A 20044-nucleotide genomic window follows, 5' to 3' on the forward strand; every position below is an offset into this window, starting at 1 on the left:
TAGCAGCAGCCGAAAAGGGCTTTACTTTTGATATCAGATGAATGTGAAGGCATCAGATGTTCTTATTGGAAAAAAATGATTCATAAAGACAGGGTCATAGTGTAAGGTATATATTGAAAGTACACTATATATGGACGATTATGATCATCATTTAATTATTATTATTATTATTAAGAGATAAACTTAACATATTTTAGTTAAATTATTTATAATTTTATAAAATTTAATATTTTGAAATACTATAATTTTAAAAATTTTGCATAATTAATGAACTCTTTAATTATTAATTAATTAACTGATAATTCGATATGACTAATTAAATATTGAATAATAGTTACTTGTCAAAAAAATAATCACAATGCATGATATATAAACTAAATATTAATTTGATCTTTCAAATTGATAGTAAAATTTAATTAAGTACAAAATATAAAAATTGAATTAGTTGTATTTTAAAATTGATAAATTGAGTTAATTTGTCTTCATTTTTAACTGTGTACTACATGACTTGTTCAGGGACTAAATAAAAATTTTTACATTTTATAATTGGCTAATCAAAATTTATAAAAAGTTGTTTCTTTATAAACTTTATCTTTCTACTCTGTCTTTATAATTTACCTCCTAAAAAAACTATAACAATAATAGAAAAAATTAATTGAAAGTAAAATAAAAAATTTATTTCATTTTTTTACTCTTTCAATCTCATCTTAAAATCGAAAATCGAAATTAAATATTCAACAATTATAACATCAATTTTTTTTTTCACAATATTATCTTAGAAAAACTATTTTTCAAAAAATATTAAAAAATGAAAAAACTTAGTTATTACTTCTATAAAACATTAAGGATCAAAAGAAAATTTAACATTTAAAGCAAGTAACCTTAACGTGCCTCTTTCTCTCTCCTTTGTATGCAGCTAAAAATTAACTTTGACCCAATAGCAACATATAATTAGCCCAATTTTTATGCTGTATGCTTAATTAACTTTGCTTTCAATTTCAAAGTTAAAATTAAAAGACTTTGAATTTGTCACAACGAGAGAAGAAAGCTTTTCCAATTTGTCACAACAAAATATAATTTTAATTAGGTTTTAGGAAAGTGCACTGCACAATGGAAAATAGATTCTATAAATACCAAGCTATGCTTATAGAAGAAAGACGTAACAAATGACCCATCAAGCTTCCCGTTTAAACTATTAAAAAGCTTTTCATGGCTCTTAAGGCCATGAAAGAAAACTCTTCTTCTTCTTCTTCTTCTTCTCAACAATGGAAATATGATGTTTTTCTTAGCTTTAGGGGTGAAGATACCCGTAAGAATTTTATCAGTCATTTGTGTAAAGAGTTTCGTCAAAAAGGAATCATAATATTCAAGGATGATCGAGAACTTGAGAAAGGGAAAACTATTTCTCAAGAACTCCTCAAAGCAATTGAAAGCTCCAAAATTTCTCTTGTCATCTTTTCAAAAAATTACGCTTCTTCAACATGGTGTTTGGATGAACTCGTAAAAATTTTAGAATGCAAGAACTCTGGCAACCAAATAGTTTTGCCCATTTTCTATGATGTGAATCCATCAGAAGTTCGAAAACAGAATGGGAGTTTTGAAAATGACTCTGAACATTATCAGCAGAACGACGAGAGGGTGCAACGGTGGAGACTTGCTATGACTCAAGTGGCCAATCTTTCTGGATGGAATTTACAAGACAGGTCAGAATATATCCCATTTCTTTTAGTTATTTTAATTAGCATTTTCCCTCACTAAACTCATGCATTTCAGTTTTTTAGGGTATAGGAGTAGTTTTTGAAAAAATTAATTTTTTTATTACTTTTATCAGATTTTAATGGGCACTGAATCACTCGATTATTTCAAAAGTTTTAATGGATTTATTATTAATTTTATAAAAAAATTTATTACTGTATTGAAATAATTATATATAAACAGTGAAATACAAACCCTCTGGTAAAAAAAAAAAAAATTCAAACCATCATTGCCTCTTAACCTTTTTTTTTTTCTTTATTAATTCTATCATCATCAATTTCTATTCATTGAAATTTAAAATGATTTTTTTAAAATTTCTATTCAAAGAAAAGTCTAGTATAATTCTCTCATCATTCTTTTCATCAATTTAAAATGATTTTTTTCTCATAATCTCATTATTAATATTGTTGGAATCTTTTCCTTGTCGAAATTTCTTCATACTCATGTTTTATATATATATTTCATAATATTAGATTTTTAATCTATAATTTGAATTGAATTTATTTTTCATTATTGTTTTGAAAAATTTTAATTTGAAGTAAATTGAACAAGTTTTTTTAATTTTAAGTCAATATATTTTAAATTCAGTAATTTATAATATTAAATATTTAAAATATTTTTAAATTAATAATAATTCTATTTAATGTTTTTGTTTTTATAGCATGAAATGATTTTATTAGTTATCATCATTGAATGAGTCTATGAAAAGTTCGATCAAAACTTGTGAAATCCAGTCAAACTCAGACGACTTGGTTGACAACGTCATTGATTAGTATATGTGGCGGTCATTGATTAGTGACATTGTAAATGCAATAGTAATATTTGTTTCTCTAAAAGATAACTCTAAACTATTATTATGAAAAGTATAAATTTATTATCGATATTTTTTGATAGTCAATTATGGAAAATGATTGTCCACTAAAAATTAAATAATATTAATTGAAATTTAAGAGTAAATTAGACAAGTTAATTAAATATTAAAATGATATATTTCTAATATATAAGCAAATATACTAAAATTAATTTATAAAAGAATATATTTATTAAGGTAATATTAATTTAATATATTAATATTTAATTTAATATTTTTATATTAATATTAATTTATAAAAGATTATTAATTTTATAAAATAAATTACACTAAAAAAATTAGATATTAGAGATGAAACGATTAGCTACATAGAAAAAAAAAAGTCTGTAAATGATAATTTTTTTGAACGTTTTGTTAAAATCATCCCTTAAAATGGAGAGAATTTCTCACTTCCTTTTCCTTCTCCTACCAAATATTTTGAGATGAAAATATTATTAAGAGACAATTTTATTGTGTTTCTCAAAACTTTAATTAGTTACGTTTGAAATTATCTCTAATTATTTTGTGTTTAGGAACATTTTATAAAATGTCTCTAAAAAGCCTTAATATCATTTGAGGAAGAAGTGCCACTGGAAGAACTCATGACTAGAAACTTAAAATGTTTTGGAAAGACTATGTTTCCTATTATTGAATATGAGTACAATGAAACGCTTATTATATGTTTCCTATTATTGATATCTCAATTTGCGTAGGAATTTATTATTTATTTCTCTCTATAATATACCCTTTGCATATTATAGAATTTTCGCGTGCGCGATATGAACAAAATTGAACACTTGATAGTTTTAATGTTATTTCTATGTTTAAAATATTGTGTTATTTATGATAATAGGATATTCTTATATTGTAGGGAGGAGTCAGAGTTTATTCAGGATATCACTAAAGATGTACTTAACAAATTGAGAAGATTTAGTCATAGCATAGCCAAGGATTTTGTTGGAATGGATTCACGATTAGAGAAAATGAGATTGTGTATCAATATAAATGAGCTAAATAATGTCAAAACGGTAGGTATTTGTGGGATGGGTGGCATTGGAAAAACAACTATTGCCAGTGTCACCTACAAGGAAATGCAATGCCAATTTGAGGGTAGTGCTTTTCTTGCGGATGTTAGAGAAACTTCAAGAAAATATGGTTTGTTCACTTTACAAAGACGACTTTTATGTGCAACATTGATGGAAAGAGACATAGATGTGTACGATGAATACAATGGAGTTTATCACATAAAAAATAGGCTATCTCGAAAGAAGGTTTTGGTCATTCTTGATGATGTTGATGAGTTAGAGCAATTAGAATTATTAGTTGGAAAAAAAGATGAAAACTGGTTTGGAGTTGGAAGTAGAATCATAATAACGACTAGGGATGAACATTTGTTGATCCAACATCAAGTAGATCAAATATATAGGGTTGAGGAGTTAAATCATCGTGAAGCCCTTCAACTCTTTTGCTTGAAAGCCTTTAAGAAAGATTGTCCACCACAAGATTACATGGAGCTATCCAACGAAGCTGTAAACTATGCAGGTGGCCTCCCATTAGCGCTTAATGTTTTGGGTTCCTCCTTGTATGCTAGATCTGTGAAAGAATGGAACAGTGCATTGAAGAGGTTGAAAGAAATTCCCAATGAAAAAATTCTAAGTAAGCTTGAAATAAGTTTTGATGGATTGGAGGAAGTACAAAAAAAAATATTTCTAGACATCGCATGCTTTTTCAAAGGAAAAATGAAACGTTATGTGATGAAAGTACTGGAAAGTGGTGGATTATACCCAGCTATTGGTATAAGGGAGCTCATCGATAAATCTCTCATAACTATTTCAGACAACTGTGTGTGGATGCATGATTTGCTGGAAGAAATGGGTCAAGAAATTGTTCATCGAGAATGTCGAGAAGAGCCTGGACGACGTAGTAGACTATGGCTTTATACGGATGTCTGTCACATCTTAATGAATGATACGGTTAGTATTACTCAATAATTAAGAATTATATTTGATTTGATAAACTGCCATTATAAATGTTATAAGTCTTTCAGTTATTTTCACCACTAATTGTTGCCTTTGATTTTTTAGGGAACAAATCTAATTGAAGGTGTAGTCCTGGATTATATGTTTGATCAAGGAGAAAGATACATGAGTTCTAAAGCCTTCTTGAAGATGAAAGCTCTCAGATTGCTCATAATTTGCAATTTAAACCTCTCCAAAGACATTGAATATCTTTCCAATGAATTAAGGTACTTGGAATGGCGTGGGTATCCTTTCAAATCTTTGCCACAAACTTTTCAACTAGATCAACTTGCTGAGCTCCATTTGTCTTATAGCAGAATTGAACAATTATGGAAGGGAGTAAGAGTATGTATAATTAACTCCTTATATCTGTTTATTACTCAGGTTTTACTGTTTCTTTCTGATTTCCTTTCTATATCTTTTACAGCCTTTAAAGTTGTTGAAGATAATTGATCTTAGTTACTCCAAAAAATTAATCAAGACACCCGACTTTAGAGAGATCCCATACCTTGAAGAGTTGATTCTTGAATGTTGTACAGGATTACTTGAAGTACACCATTCTATTGGACTTCTAGAAAGGCTTGTTTTACTGAACATGAAGAATTGCAAAAGCCTTACAGCTCTTCCAAGTAGCCTGTGTAATTTGAAGTCTCTTAAAGTTTTCATATTGACTGGCTGCTCAAATCTTGAAGAATTGAAAGATAATATAGGGGATATGACATCTTTGGATGTGTTTGAAATAGCAGGAATCGGTTCAACATCATTGCCATTAGCTCAGCCATGGGATTGTCTTTGCCCATGGTGGCTAATGCCTAAGAAGCCTACACCTGCCATGTCCTTTGAGTTGCCTTCTTTAAGAGGTTTTTGCATTCTTAGGAGACTTAATCTAAGTCATTGCGGTCTCACCGATGCAACGATTCCTTTTGATCTAAGTTGTTTCCCATTTTTACAATAACTAGATCTAAGCGGAAATGATTTTGTAAGCATGCCTGAAAGCATTAGTCAACTCTCTAAACTCTTAGCTGTTCGTTTTAGCAATTGTAAGAGGATTCGATCATTTCCAAATAATCTTCCTTCGGGTCTCAAGCATCTTAGTATGGAGGGCTGCTCTTGCTTGGAAACTTCATTAACTACAAGCATAAGTAGAAATTTTAAACTTGAAAACCTTCACTTTGTTGATTGCAAGAAGCTTCAGTCCTTGCATGATCTTTCATCAACCGTTTTACAACTTAGTGCGGAATGTCTAAGTACACAGGAAAGTATTCCAAATCCATTTGAAGCAAGCACTTCAAGAACTTCATCGTTCACTCTTATAAAATGATTAAGGTTAATTGAGATTCGAGGCCAAAATCGTAGGCCACTTGCAAGGCTAATGAGTTACCTGCATTTCTTATTGGTGCATAACTCTCTCTCTCTGGTCAGTCTCTCTCTCTCTCTCTCTCTCTCTCACACACACACACACACACACAAACACACCCACATCTTGGGGGGCCCTAGATTTTTTTTTTAAAAAAATCACATTTTTCGGTGTATATATATATACTCTTACCTTTTTTTTAAGATATTATATATTTTTGTGTCACCCACATCTTGGGGGGCCCTAGATTTTTTTTTTTAAAAAATCACATTTTTCGGTGTATATATATATACTATCTTACCTTTTTTTTAAGATATTATATATTTTTGTGTCATATGATATTGTATCATGTATTTGTTCCTTTTTTATGTTATCTTTGTGGACCATAGCAAATTTCATTATGTGCATTCTGACTTCTTGCGAAAGAACTTTAGAATTTGTGCATTCCAGGACCAACTCTACTACTAAATAACTATCCAATTACACATGCATAGACCGAAAAAGTTTTATTTTCCCTTAGAATATTGCTGCAAAGCTACACATGTTAATTGTTAAGTAATAATTTTGGCTCAGGGACTCTTTAGTGCAAACACCCTTGTATCATTGTGTTTAGCCTCAAGTGAAGTTCCTGTGTGGTTCAACAGTCAAGGCTCGGGGTCTTCATTAGAAGTGCAGCTACCTCCTTATTGGTTGAATTACGGATGGGGAGGATTCTTTTTATCTGGAGTTTTTAGATTCCATCATGATCAGCCTCCTTCAGTGGATAGTTGTACTGTTGCCTGTGACTTGCATGCATACAATTTGCCGTCGGAACAAAGTTTGTTTCTAGGTCGCTCTACGATGGAAATCGCTCAATATTTATGCATCACTTCTGATCAACTTTGGGTTAGCTTTGTGCCTCCTAGCTCCATAACTTGTCTAGATCAGTTGGAAGGGTGTAATCAACTTAAGGCGTCATTTTCTTCTGACCAGTTAGAGGTGAAGCATTGTGGACTTCGTCTAATGTATTATGAGGATGAATTATGTAAGGAATTCATGTTGTGCGATGAGCCTTTTGAGAATTTGGGTCTCCCAGGAATAACTATTGCAGAGGTACGTTTAAATAGCTTTTTTAAAAGCGCATTGGCTTTTCGTGCCAGGAAACAAGCGCATTGGCTTTAATGACTTATCATCAGTCTTTATACATTTTGCTTTGTAGATATTTGCATTTGTTTACCTATGTTGACAAATATAGGTAATTATATTCTTTATAATTCTTTCCTTTGGTCACATTTTCATTACGTAGTATGTTTGGTTATTGAGATTTCATAGCAAAATTCGACGAGAGATAAAAATAGAAAAATTAAGTCAGTAAAATACACAATAATTGTTTTTCTTTATAGTTATTCAATTAGAAAAATGATTGTGTGCACACACTACTCGCATATTAAATTATTTTTTTTTCAATTTCCTTTTGAGAATATGCTTTTTTTTTACATGAAAAATTAAAATTTTGTTTCAGTTAAAAATTTATTTTATTTATTTTTTGTTAATAGATTTCTTTTTCCTTTAGTCACTCTTTTTGCTCAATTGACACTTAATTTATTGTTTATTATTTGTATTGTAGGTTTTACATTTTTTTTTAATTGGATTGTAGGTTTAAATTTGCGGTTAACGGAAATGATCATGGGCCCCGATTGAGAGATGTTAAATAGGAAAACCAATGTTATGCTCTTTTTATTATTACCAGTTTTGTTAGTTTTGTATGTAACGCGTATGGCATGTTATTATACTTGTTATATGGACTCGTAAATTAATTTTTGAGTAAATTATAATTTAGTCTTTGAAGCTTGATAAAATCTACAACTTAGTTCTTATATTTTTAAAATTAAATATTTTTGTTCTTAAAATTTACAAAACCTAAAATTTAGTCTCTTTATCTAATTTTCCATCTAATTGACCATTAATTATAGTAAAAATGACTAAAACGCTTTAATCTATATTTTCTAAATGAAATGATTAAGTCCCTAATATTTTTGTATTATAATCCTTTAATTTAAATTTTATAAACAAAATAGTGTCTTGATTTAAACTATTTTGGTTATACTATAAAACCTCAGAGATTAAATTGTTTAAGTTAGAAAATATATGGAGTTGAAGGCATTTTAGTTATTTTCACTACAATTAATAGCAAATTGGATGAAACATTAAACTGAATGACTAAATTATAAGTTTTATCAAACTTTAGGAGCTAATTTGATTTGTTTTTAAAATATAGGAATTAAATTATAGGTTTTATCAAACCTTGGAATGAAGTATTATTTACCCTTAATTATATATATATATATATATATATATATATATATATATATATATATATATATATATATATAATTTTTATATATGATATAATATTATTATAGTATTATAAATATTATATTGTTAATTATTTAAATTAAAATATTAATTTTAATTTGCTTTAATTATATAAGTAAAATGTTTATTAATCTAAGAATTACTATTACTTTGTTATCATTTCTGTATTATTTTATTAACATATAATATTAACTGAATTTAAACTTAAATATAATTTTTTAAAAGAAGGTAAACTATAATTTAGCCTCTGAGGTTTAATAAAATCTATAATTTAGTTTCTTTATTTTTAAAACTAAACAATTTAGTCTCTGAAATTTGACAAAACCTATAACTTAATCTGTAACGCCCTCACCGTAGGTAGTCCGTATATTTTACTATTCTGACGACTAATGTCTGTTCGGACAGTCAGGATGTCTGGAACTACACTTAAACTATAGTGAGGAGGCATAAATTAATGAAATAAATATTAAAAAAATATAGGAAAAATTTTGAGAAATAAAATAAAATTTAGAGAATTTATTAATTGGTATAAAATAATAAAAATTACCCGATGAGCACCATGAAAGGCATTTTGGTCATTTCACCCCTAGAGGTGAATTTTGACCTAAATGTCAAATTAAAATTAGGAAATAAAATAATTAACATAAATTAAATTTATGAATTTGAATTTGGAAAATGAGAAGAGAAAGAAGAAGAAAAGAAAAGAAAAGAAAGGAAATAGACTTATGAAATTTAAAAACAATAAAGTACAATAATTATAGAAAATACATAAATACTCATAAGATGACAAAAGCCACCAACTCACTTCTTCTTCTTCTTCTCTCTCCCTTGTGTGCAGCCCACCATTGTTCCCTCTTCCTCCATTTTTTTTTTCCAAGCTTCAAGCTTGAATCTTCCTCCATTTACCCATCAAAACCTTTAGCACCCTTCACAAAAAATACTCCCCCCTCCATAAGGAAGCCATAGATACCCATAAGAAGCAAGAAAGTTGAGGTTTGGGAAGCTCAAGAAAGGTTAGTGCTCTAATCCATCTTTCCTTTTTCATTAAACATGAAAGGCATGTTTAGCCAAGGATAAATTTCATGAAATTAAAAAGTAAACCTTGAGGGAAGAATCTTTGATTTTTCAGCAGCCCTAGGGGAGATATGAAATTGATGGTTTTTGTTGGTTGAAATTAGGTTAGGGAAGTGAACTAACAAGGTATTATATGTTGGAATTGATTTGCATTTAAATTTCATGAGATTGAAATTTGTGAGTTAGCGTTTGACCTAACTTTGGCACTTTTGTATTATACCTTGCAATTGGGATTGTTGAGATGTGTAGATGATATATAGAAGTGCTATGAATGTCAAAGTGAAGTAAGGGAGTTGGAGGAAATTGAGATTGGAAGTGTTTAATTTTCTGCAGGTTGGGACTCAATGAGTCCAGTCCACTTTTTGAACCATAACTAAAAATGTGTGACTCCAATTGGTATCAGGCCAATTAGAAGTGAAAATAGACTCAAAATAGCCCATTTTTCATGTAGACACCATGCCCAAATTTTGCGAAAATCATGACCAATTCTCTGCCCAAACCCGGATGACCAAACACTGAAACCCAGAAAATGAATTCATTTGGTCATAACTCTCTCTATACTAGTCCAAATGACCTAAAATTTATATCACTGGAAAGCTTAGACATAGGGCTACACTTTTCATGAAGACCATGTGACTCAGTTTTGCCTTTAACTAAGTCAAATTGTTAGCACAAGTTGGGTCACTAAAATTGCCAACCTAGAAATTAACCAAAACACTATTCCTTTAGTATGCTTGACTAATTTTGGAAAAAATGCCATAACTTGGTCTCCAAAGTTGCAAATTGAGTGAAACCAGTGCAGAAAGTTTTATAAGACATAGCACAATAATTTTTATGTTTTGACCAAGCTCTAGAAACCAATGCATCCTGGTGAAAATATTAGCCAAAGTTAGGAATTGAAATCTAGAAAATGTTAAGTTGAACCCAGAATGCCATTTGATACTCGTGTGTTCATTTGGCCTTAACTCCCACTAGGAAATTCCATTTGAGATGTGCTTATATGATCTGGAAACATGATACTTAGGGCTACAACATTAATTTGGACACCTTTGCCAAATTTTTAGTGTAAAAACCCTAAAAAGAGGGTCAAACATACTGCCCTGAAGTTTGACTATTGCCTTTATAGGATTAAGAGTCTAGGTTAATACATTGACCATAACTCACTATAGTAAGTTTGAAAAATTATGAAATTGTACCTAGGAGTCTCTAAGACATAGAGGAACATATCTTGTGAAGGAACTTAAGTCTAAAAATGAACATAAAATGATCAAATGACTGGTCAAAGTTTATTGACCAAGAATTATAAATTCTGGATAGCTTAGAGGCATAGGGACCAGTTATGGTATTTTGACCATAACTTAAGCTCTATAACCCCAAATTCAGTGATTCAAAAATTGAAATTCAAGTTTAAACATAGAGAAGCATTTGTTATGTAGGAAGTGTGACCAAATAGACATCCTAACCTAGTCAAATTCTTAGATAAAAATAGCACATCAAAATGAACCTAAAGAGAGGTTTATGGGAAAAATGCTATACATGATGATTAAAATACTCATAAGGCTAATTAAATATTAAAAATGATATGAATATGTAAATTAGAACTAATGTCCTATTAATATGAAATTAATGGTAACACTGAACAATACCAGAAAATAGTAACAGTGAATAGTGCTAAATAATTAAAAATGTTTAATTGCCCATAGTATACCTAGACTTATTTATTTAGTTTGGATAAATTAGTATACCAATTAGGGACTACAGATAGTAGTACTGCCTATCGAGAAAATCATGAACTGATAATATATGTCTGGTATAATTGTTCTACTGGCTATAAGCCTACTTACTGGCCATTGTACCTACTTTATTTCTGGCTTTACAAGCCTGACAACGGGTCTCATGCCCGACAGATGGCCTCGTGCCTGACAGACGTATACTGGACAGACATATGGTTGTCTAACCAGTATACACCCGTGCATCCAGCTTTTACAATTTGTTATAGGTTTCTTGGGCGCTGATAAAAATTAATTAAGACTTAAAATACAATAAGTAATCATAAAAGATCCCGATAATGTTAATTGTTTTCAAAGTGCAATAAAAATGTAAAAGACCCAGAAATTATGATTTGCAGATATTAATTCAATTGTTTAATTATTATTATTATAAATTATGCACCACTAAGCATTATGCTTAGTGCGTTGGTTTTCCATCGCGTAGGTACTGAAGATCAGCAGCCTCCACAATAGTACTCGGACAGAGTTCTAACCAGATCTGCCACCCACCAGAGTCACTTCACCAGTCTTTTATATTTTGGTAGGGCCCATGTATAGACTAGTATTTTGGTTCATTATGTCTAGTCATGATGTATTTCATTTTGGACTTGTAATTAAACTTGAGATTGAAGAAATGAAAACTTGTAATTTATCTATATGAATGCAATAGATGATACTTCATTTTGAGATCTCATAAATAATTCTAAATGATATGATAAAAGAGAATATGATATGGAAATATGTGAAATGAATATGGACATGTTAACAGGTGATTAGTGGAAACCCACTAGATGCCAATAAAATAGGGGAGGCTCTGTCCGAGTGTCCACAGAAATAAGATATAAAAAAAAAAATTCTATACATAAATTACCTGATTTAAATAACATGAAAATTTACAATAAACATGACAAGACAAGATAGGGTACTCCGGCACCAAATGTGGCACTTCTTGCTCGGCTATACAGTAGACGGGTAAGGGGCGTCACATTTTAGTGGTATCAGATCAGAGGTTTAGGCGGTTCTAGACCTAAATAGTTAGAAATAGATAGAGTGCATCACATGCATGGGCCTTTAAATAGAGTCTAGGTGACACTAATGCAGATCTGTTCTTTGTCTATTTTATAAGATCGATGGCATCTGATCCTTCAAAGCACGGACCTCCAGGACCGATAGAGGAGGAGGTAGAGAGTCACGCACCTGCACCTGCTCCTAGGAGGGGGCGAAGTAGTAGTAGAGCGGAGTCATCCCGAGGTACTGTGAGTAGGGCACAGCAGGCTTTCTATGAACAGATGACACAGCTGCTCTGTCAGGTCAACGAAGCTATTCCTCAGCCTCACCACCTGTACAGCCACCCCCACCTCTACAGCCACCACCACCACCACCTGTACAGCCACCTCCACCCCATAGCCTCAACCTGTACACAGATCTCCACTAGAGAGACTGTGAAAGTATGGGACAGTTGACTTCAGAGGTAAGAGGGATGATGATCCAGCCGTAATAGAGTATTGGCTGGAGAGAACAGAGAGGGTATTGCAGCAGTTGCACTGCACCCCAGAGCAGCAGTTGGAGTGTGCTTTATCACTGCTACAGAAGGATGCCTATAGATGGTGGGTGATGTTATCTAGAGTGACATAGCCTACACAGATCACCTAGGAGTTCTTTCTGGCTGAATTCAGAAAGAAAAACATCAGCCATGTGTACTTAGAGGCCAGAAGGAGAGAATTCATGGCACTGAGGCAAAGGCAGCTTACAATCTCTGAATATGAGCACGAATTCGAGAGACTTAGTGGATATGCATCAGAGTTGATGCCCACAGAAACTGCTAAATGCAGAAGATTTGAGGATGGATTGAATGATAGTATCAGAATGATAGTAGCATCCCATCACTTCACAGATTTCTCCCAGTTGATAGCATCAGCCCTTGATGTGGAGAGAGGTCAGAGATGAGGAGCAATCCAGGAGGGACAGACAATGTAAGAGGGGTTTTGGATCTAGTCAGTCTGGTTTAACAGCTACGGGTAGTAAGAAGCCCAAGGGTTCACAAGGACAGACACAAGGCCAGAGGGGCCAGTCTGGAGTATCTATAACTAGTTCCCCGGGTACAATAACAAGGGAACCAATTCCAGTGCCAGAATGTGTCACGACCCAAGGATGGGGTTGGGACGTGTTTGTTCAACCAGCTACGCACTGGGGTGGAAACTTCGTGTCCCACATCGGAAATGGGAAGAAAAGATTTGGGCCATATATGTGGGAGCCTTCCTCACCTGGTCAGCGCGCTTTTGGGAATGAAACCTCCCAAGGGACAAATCCGTGAGGCCCATGGGCCAAAGCGAACAATACTAACTGGAGAAGGATTGGGCTGTTACAATTTGGGCCGGGCCATTGCATTTGTGATATCAGAGCTGCTCCGCGTGCAACCTTGAACGATGGTGGGGCAAACCTCAGCGAGGACCCTGAGTCCCATAAGGGGGGTGGATTGTAACACCCTAGGCAAATCCCACATCGACAAAACACGGGAGAGATGCTGGGTTCATAAGATGGAGGTTCCTAACCCCTAGTGACGCGTTTTAAAACCGTGAGGGCTTCGGCTCAGAGCGGACAATATCACTAGTGGGCCGGGCCGTTACATTTAGTGGTATCAGAGCAGAGGTTTAGGCGGTCCTAGACCTAGATAGATAGAAAGAAATAGTTGCATCACATGCATGGGCCTTTAAATAGAGTCGAGGTGGCACTAATGCAGATTTGTTTCTTTGTCTGTTTTATAGGATCGATGGCATCTGATCCTTCAGAGCACGGACCTCCAAAACTGATAGAGGAGGAAGTAGAGAGTCACGCACCTGCACCTGCGTGTAGTCAGGTGCGCAGTAGCAGTAGAGTAGAACCATCGTTGGGTACTTTAGTAAGGACACAGCAAGCCTTCCTAGAGCAAATGACGCAATTGCTCTGTCAGGTCACCAGAGCTATGCCACCACCTCCCACCAAGATATAGGACCCCGAGAGAGAGTTAGAAATGATGAGCAGCTCAGAGGGACAGTAACAAGAAGAGAGGGTCTGACTGCCACCCAAAGACAGCTGCTACAGAGAGCAAGAGACCCAGGGGGTCTGAGGGTCAGATTCAGAGCAGAGAACAGAGGCAGAGGTTCCAATTTACCCCGAGGAGAGGAGGTCAAACGGGTGTATCAATTGGCAATTCTGCGGGTCCTATAGCACGGAGATCAACCCCGATGCCAGTTTGTACACATTGTGGGAAGAACCATAGAGGAAAGTGTAGATTGCTAACGGGTGGATGTTTCAGATGTGGGTCCACAGAGCATTTTTTGAGAGATTGCCCAAGGAGGAGTGCTCCCACAGCTCCACCACAGACTCGAGGTCTGCCCCCACAGTACAGAGGGGTAGAAGACCAATGAGACCAGAGATAGCTGGTACATCACAGAGAGCTTCTGAGACTATAGAACAACCCGAGGTTGAAGTAGCACCCTGTGTGTACACTATGGCTTGAGAGGAGCTGACACTGTAGACGTTGTTAGAGGTACATTCTCTAATTATAATACCTTTAAGTATGTATTGATAGACCCTAACTATGTTCACCCCTATATATGCATTGTACCTCCTGTTGAAAGAGGATACCGATAGATGGGTCAGAAGATGACATCCTTGTCAGCAACCCTTTAGGTCACCAGATGATTGTAGATTATCAACCGAAAAGGATCGTGTTGAAGATAATAGATGGAAATGAGAAGGGGGCTGTATGTGAGATGAAAGAAGATGAGCACAGAACTGGTCGGAAAAAAAAAAAAAGAGATAGTCTATTGGGATATACCGTGGTAATTATGCAATGCTCTTGATGTTTATGCTGTAAGCTGCAGATTACAGTACCGACTTGGGACTATTGTGTAGAGCTACGTATTTCCAATAGTAAATCGAGCTAAGGATAAGATTGTAGAACTAGGATTAATAAGACAGACTAAAAAAAAAAAAAATTTCTACACATAAATTACCTGATTTAAATGACATTAAAATTTACAATAGACATGACAAGACAAGATAGGGTGCTCCGGCACCGAATGTGGCACTTCTTGCTCGGCTATACAATAGAAGGGTAAGGGGCGTCACATTTAGTGGTATCAGAGCTGGACTCCCTCTAGTACGGTGTGTGGTGCGAGGACGTACCAGGCGGAAGCTGGTGGGCTTGTCACGACCCAAGGATGGGGTTGGGACGTGCTTGTTCAACCGCCACGACCGGGTGGAAACCGTGTCCCACATCTAAACGGAAGAAAAGATTTGGGCCATATATGTGGGAGCCTTCCTCACCTGGTCAGCGCGCTTTTGGGAATGAAACCTCCCAAGGGACAAATCCGTGAGGCCCATGGGCCAAAGCGGACAATACTAACTGGAGAAGGATCGGGCTGTTACAGAATGTACCCACTGTGGTAGGAGACACAAAGGTGAGTGTCAATTGTTGATTGGGGGATGTTTTAAATGTGGATCTATAGATCATTAGTTACGAAGTTGTCCACAGAGGAGTGCTCCCACTGCTCTACCATCGACTGAGAGGTCCGGCCCAACAATGCAGAGGGGTAAAAGATCTGTGAGACCTGAGATAGCTAGTACTTCACAGAGGGCTTCCGAGGCTATAAAACAACCCAAGACTGGAATAGCACCCCGCATATATGCTATGGCTCGGGAGGAGCTAGATTCGGTAGATATTATTAGAGGTGCATTTTCCATTTATAATACCTTTAAGTATGTATTGATAGACCCTAATTATATTCACCCCTACATATACATTGTACCTCCTGTTAAAAGAGGATATCGAGAGATGGGTTAGAAGATAACATGCTTGTCACTAACCCTTTGAACTATAAGGTTATGGTAGATTATCAATCAAAAAGGATTGTATCAAATATAATAGATGGAAATGAGAAGGAGGCTGTATATAAGATGAAAGAAGATGAGTACAGAACTGGTTGAGGGGACAAAAAAAAAAAAAGAGTTAGTCTATTGGGATATACCGTGGTAACTATGCAATGCTCTTGATGTTTATGCTGTAAGCTGCAGATTACAATACCGACTTGGGACTATTGTGTAGAGCTACGTATTTTCAATAGTAAATCGAGATAAGGATAAGATTATAGAACTAGGATTAATAAGACGGACTAAAGAAAAAGTAAAGTATTATAACACAAAAAGGTGAAAAGACAAGGAGATAGCGATCCCTCAATTATTTACACTGCATAAATTTCAAGGACGAAATTTTATTTAGAGGAGAAGAATTGTAATGCCCTCACCGTAGGTAGTCCGTACATTTTACTGTTCCGATGACTAATGTCTGTTCGGATAGTCGGGATGTTTGGAACTACACTTAAACTATAGTGAGGAGGCATAAATTAATGAAATAAATATTAAAAAAATATAGGAAAAATTTTGAGAAATAAAATAAAATTTAGAGAATTTATTAATTGGTATAAAATAATAAAAATAACTCGATAAGCACCATGAATGGCATTTTGGTCATTTCACCCCTAGAGGTGAATTTTGACCTAAATGTCAAATTAAAATTAGGAAATAAATAATTAACATAAATTAAATTTATGAATTTGAATTTGGAAAATGAGAAGAGAAAGAAGAAGAAAAGAAAAGAAAAGAAAGAAATAGACTTATGAAATTTAAAAACAATAAAGTACAATAATTATAGAAAATACATAAATACTCATAAGATGACAAAAGCCACCAACTCACTTCTTCTTCTTCTTCTCTCTCCCTTGTGTGCTGCCCAGCATTGTTCCCTCTTCCCCATTTTTTTTCCAAGCTTCAAGCTTGAATCTTCCTCCATTTACCCATCAAAACCTTTAGCACCCTTCACAAAAAATACTCCCCACTCCATAAGGAAGCCATAGATACCCATAAGAAGCAAGAAAGTTGAGGTTTGGGAAGCTCAAGTAAGGTTAGTGCTCTAATCCATATTTCCTTCTTCATTAAACATGAAAGGCATGTTTAGCTAAGGATAAATTTTATGAAATTAAAAGGTAAACCTTGAGGAAAGAATCTTTGATTTTTTAGCAACCCTAGGGGAGTCATGAAATTGATGGGTTTTGTTGGTTTAAATTAGGTTAGGGAAGTGAACTAACAAGGTATTATATGTTGGAATTGATTAGCATTTAAATTTCATGAGATTGAAATTTATGAGTTAGGGTTTGACCTAACTTTGGCACTTGTTACATTCATTTCATATAGGCATTTTAGGGTAGTTTTACATCCATTTTGCCCTCATATTTTAGTATATTTTATGTTTTTAGCTTTATTTTATCTTATTTGCTAATTTTAGATACTTTATATTTGATTTTCGTAATTTTGTTGTTTTTGATAGGATTTTGTACCAAATCGAAGATCAATGAGTGCAATAGGAAATAATTTGAAGAGATTTGAAGTTCTTTAAGCATGGAGGAAAGTTGAAGAAATTAAGCCTTGAAAGAGCAAACTAGCCGAAATTTGCTTGAGACTTTGCTTAAGATCATGCTTAGGGTAAAGCGGCAGTGCTTAAGGTGCAGCACAAGTCGAGCATGAGCAGAAAAGTCCATTTTACTCTAAGTCTGCCGAGATTTGCTTAAGGTCTGCTTAACCTTAAGCAGACAGTGCGACCAGAAGCTGAAATCTGCTAAAAAGTTGCTTGGGGTTAAGCCGAACCCTAAGCAGACTGCACAGAACGTGAAAGTTACTGCTGACTTGGATAATTTTACACCTCATTTCCTATCCACTCCTTGGCTTTTATTTACTTTTAGGGCAACTTTTAGGGACCATATAAATTCATCATTTCCTTATTTTTTTGGAAGGGAGAAAAGAGAGGAAAGAAAAAAAGGAAGGAAAATTTAATAGAGAGAGAGAGAAGACGCCATTTCTCTTGGGGGGAGGAGCTGCTGCACCAGTTTTGGAGCTCCAGAAACCAGAGACTTTGGTTCTTCCACCTGGGTTTTTCTATTTCAGTCCTCTTATCATGTTTTTCTTTACTTTCCCATCAATATTTCTTGTAAATACTACCATGAGTGAGTAAACTCTTTAGATTTCAGAGTTGGGAAACATGTTTTAGATTAATTTGAGGATTTGAACTGGGTATTTCCTTATTTTATATAAATATGAGTTTTGATTCCTTCCTTGTGTGCTTGATTTACTTGCCTAATGTTGGTACCCATTGGGTATTGTGTTAATCTTTGATTGAAGGATCGAAAGGTGAAAGTCATTGATAGATAATCAAGGATTGGAACTTAAAATCACCTAGATTTACAAATGAACTAGGATTTTAAGAGGAATTAATTATTGGTTACAAAACTTAATGGGTTTTAATGTAATCAAATAGCATACGAAAGTAGGTTTGGTTATTTTAGAACACACTTTGGTTTGCTTGAAAAAGATATCAAAGGAATTTAGAATCAATTTCCTTCAACTCTATTTTTCCCTAAAAATCGGAATGCCCAAGACAAATCCCAAATAATTTATGCATAAACCCCCAACTCTGGAATCACTTTTAGCATAATTAGACTTTGATTTGAATTACCCATTGTTAATTTAGCTTAATTGCAAACTAGATCTAGAATTTAATTGTTTGCCTTTTTACCCATTTCAATTAGATTAATCAATTTACCTTGCTTATTTACATTTACCATTTATTCATTAATCATTAGCCCAAATAATCGCTTCATTCATAGTTTGGTACTCAAACAGCAAATCCTCATGGGAACGATACTTGATTCATCACTTTATTACTTGAGACGACCCGTATACTTGCGGATAAGTCACATCAAGTTTTTGGCGCCGTTGCCGGGGATTTGATTTTTGTTTGATATTGAACAATTGTTTGTTTGGTTAATTTGGGCATTTTATTTTATTTTCTTTTTACCATTTTACTTTGAGAATTTGTTTATTTTGTTTTTCAGGTGCTTTATTTTATGAGAAGGACAAAAAGTGAAGAAATCAATCTATTCTTTGACCCAGAAATAGAAAAGACAGCAAAAGCTTTAAGAGCAGAATCTAAGAGGAGAAAAGCTGAAATTAAAGCTCAACAACAACAAGAAAGAGCACAAGAGCAAGAGGAATTACAAGAATAAATGGCCAACAACAACAATAACAACCGCTCTATGAAGGATCATGCCTATCCTAATATTGGAGATTTCATGCCAAGTATCACAAGACCAAGGGTAGAAGCTAATAATTTTGAATCAAGCTCAGACTCACGGATGGTGCAACAATCACAATTTGGAGGAAATCCAAGTGAAAGTCCACATGTGCATCTAGCACACTTTCTTGAGATCAGTGATATGTTGAAGATAAATGGAGTTTCTGATGATGCAATTCGACTCAGATTATTTCCTTTTTCTCTGAAGGACCGAGCTAGAGAGTGTTTACATTCTTTGCCACCGGGTTCTATCACAACATGGGATGAACTTTCTCAAGCATTTCTGGCTCAATATTTTCCACCAAGCAAGACAGCTAAGCTAAGAAATGAGCTGACTTCTTTCAAACCTAGAGATGATGAGAGCTTGTATGAAGCATGGGAGAGGTACAAGGATTTGCAAAGGAGATGTCCACATCATGGGATTCCTAAGTGGATGCTTGTTCAACACTTCTACAATGGAGTTTCACCAGCTATCAGGAGTACAATTGATACATCTTCTGGAGGTGATCTTATGGAAAAATCTGAAGATGAAGCTTTTTCTGCTTTGGATAAAATTGCTTATAACAACTACCAATGGAGTTGTGAGAGGAATGAGATCAAGAAACCAGCTGGTATGTTCGAGCTTGATGCCATGAATATGATTAATGCTAAGTTTGATGCTTTGACAAGGAAGATGGACAAGCTAAGCATGAAAGTAGA

The 20044-nt window shown here is 34.1% G+C and overlaps 2 protein-coding genes and 1 non-coding gene across 3 annotated transcripts; 2 read left to right on the forward strand and 1 right to left on the reverse strand.

Moving 5' to 3' along the window:
- The first annotated feature begins 1251 nt into the window (after window positions 1–1251).
- Window positions 1252–5581, forward strand: LOC110650070 (disease resistance protein RPV1-like). The gene is made up of 4 exons (XM_058131549.1): window positions 1252–1703; window positions 3477–4578; window positions 4690–4968; window positions 5051–5581. Exons 1-4 carry the CDS (start codon window positions 1660–1662, stop codon window positions 5576–5578), a joined length of 1953 nt encoding a protein of 650 aa, XP_057987532.1. The 5' UTR covers window positions 1252–1659; the 3' UTR covers window positions 5579–5581.
- A 327-nt stretch (window positions 5582–5908) lies between these two features.
- On the forward strand, window positions 5909–7397 carry LOC131171442 (disease resistance protein LAZ5-like). The gene is made up of 2 exons (XM_058131550.1): window positions 5909–6040; window positions 6554–7397. The coding sequence occupies exons 1-2, from the start codon at window positions 5996–5998 to the stop codon at window positions 7139–7141; spliced, it is 633 nt and encodes a 210-aa protein (XP_057987533.1). The 5' UTR covers window positions 5909–5995; the 3' UTR covers window positions 7142–7397.
- Window positions 7398–19661: 12264 nt separating this feature from the next.
- On the reverse strand, window positions 19662–19768 carry LOC131171532 (small nucleolar RNA R71). The gene has a single exon (XR_009142192.1). It is a non-coding gene; the product is annotated as a small nucleolar RNA R71 (small nucleolar RNA).
- Window positions 19769–20044: the final 276 nt, after the last annotated feature.

Source organism: Hevea brasiliensis, chromosome 12, assembly GCF_030052815.1.
Source record: "Hevea brasiliensis isolate MT/VB/25A 57/8 chromosome 12, ASM3005281v1, whole genome shotgun sequence".
NCBI lineage: Eukaryota > Viridiplantae > Streptophyta > Magnoliopsida > Malpighiales > Euphorbiaceae > Hevea > Hevea brasiliensis.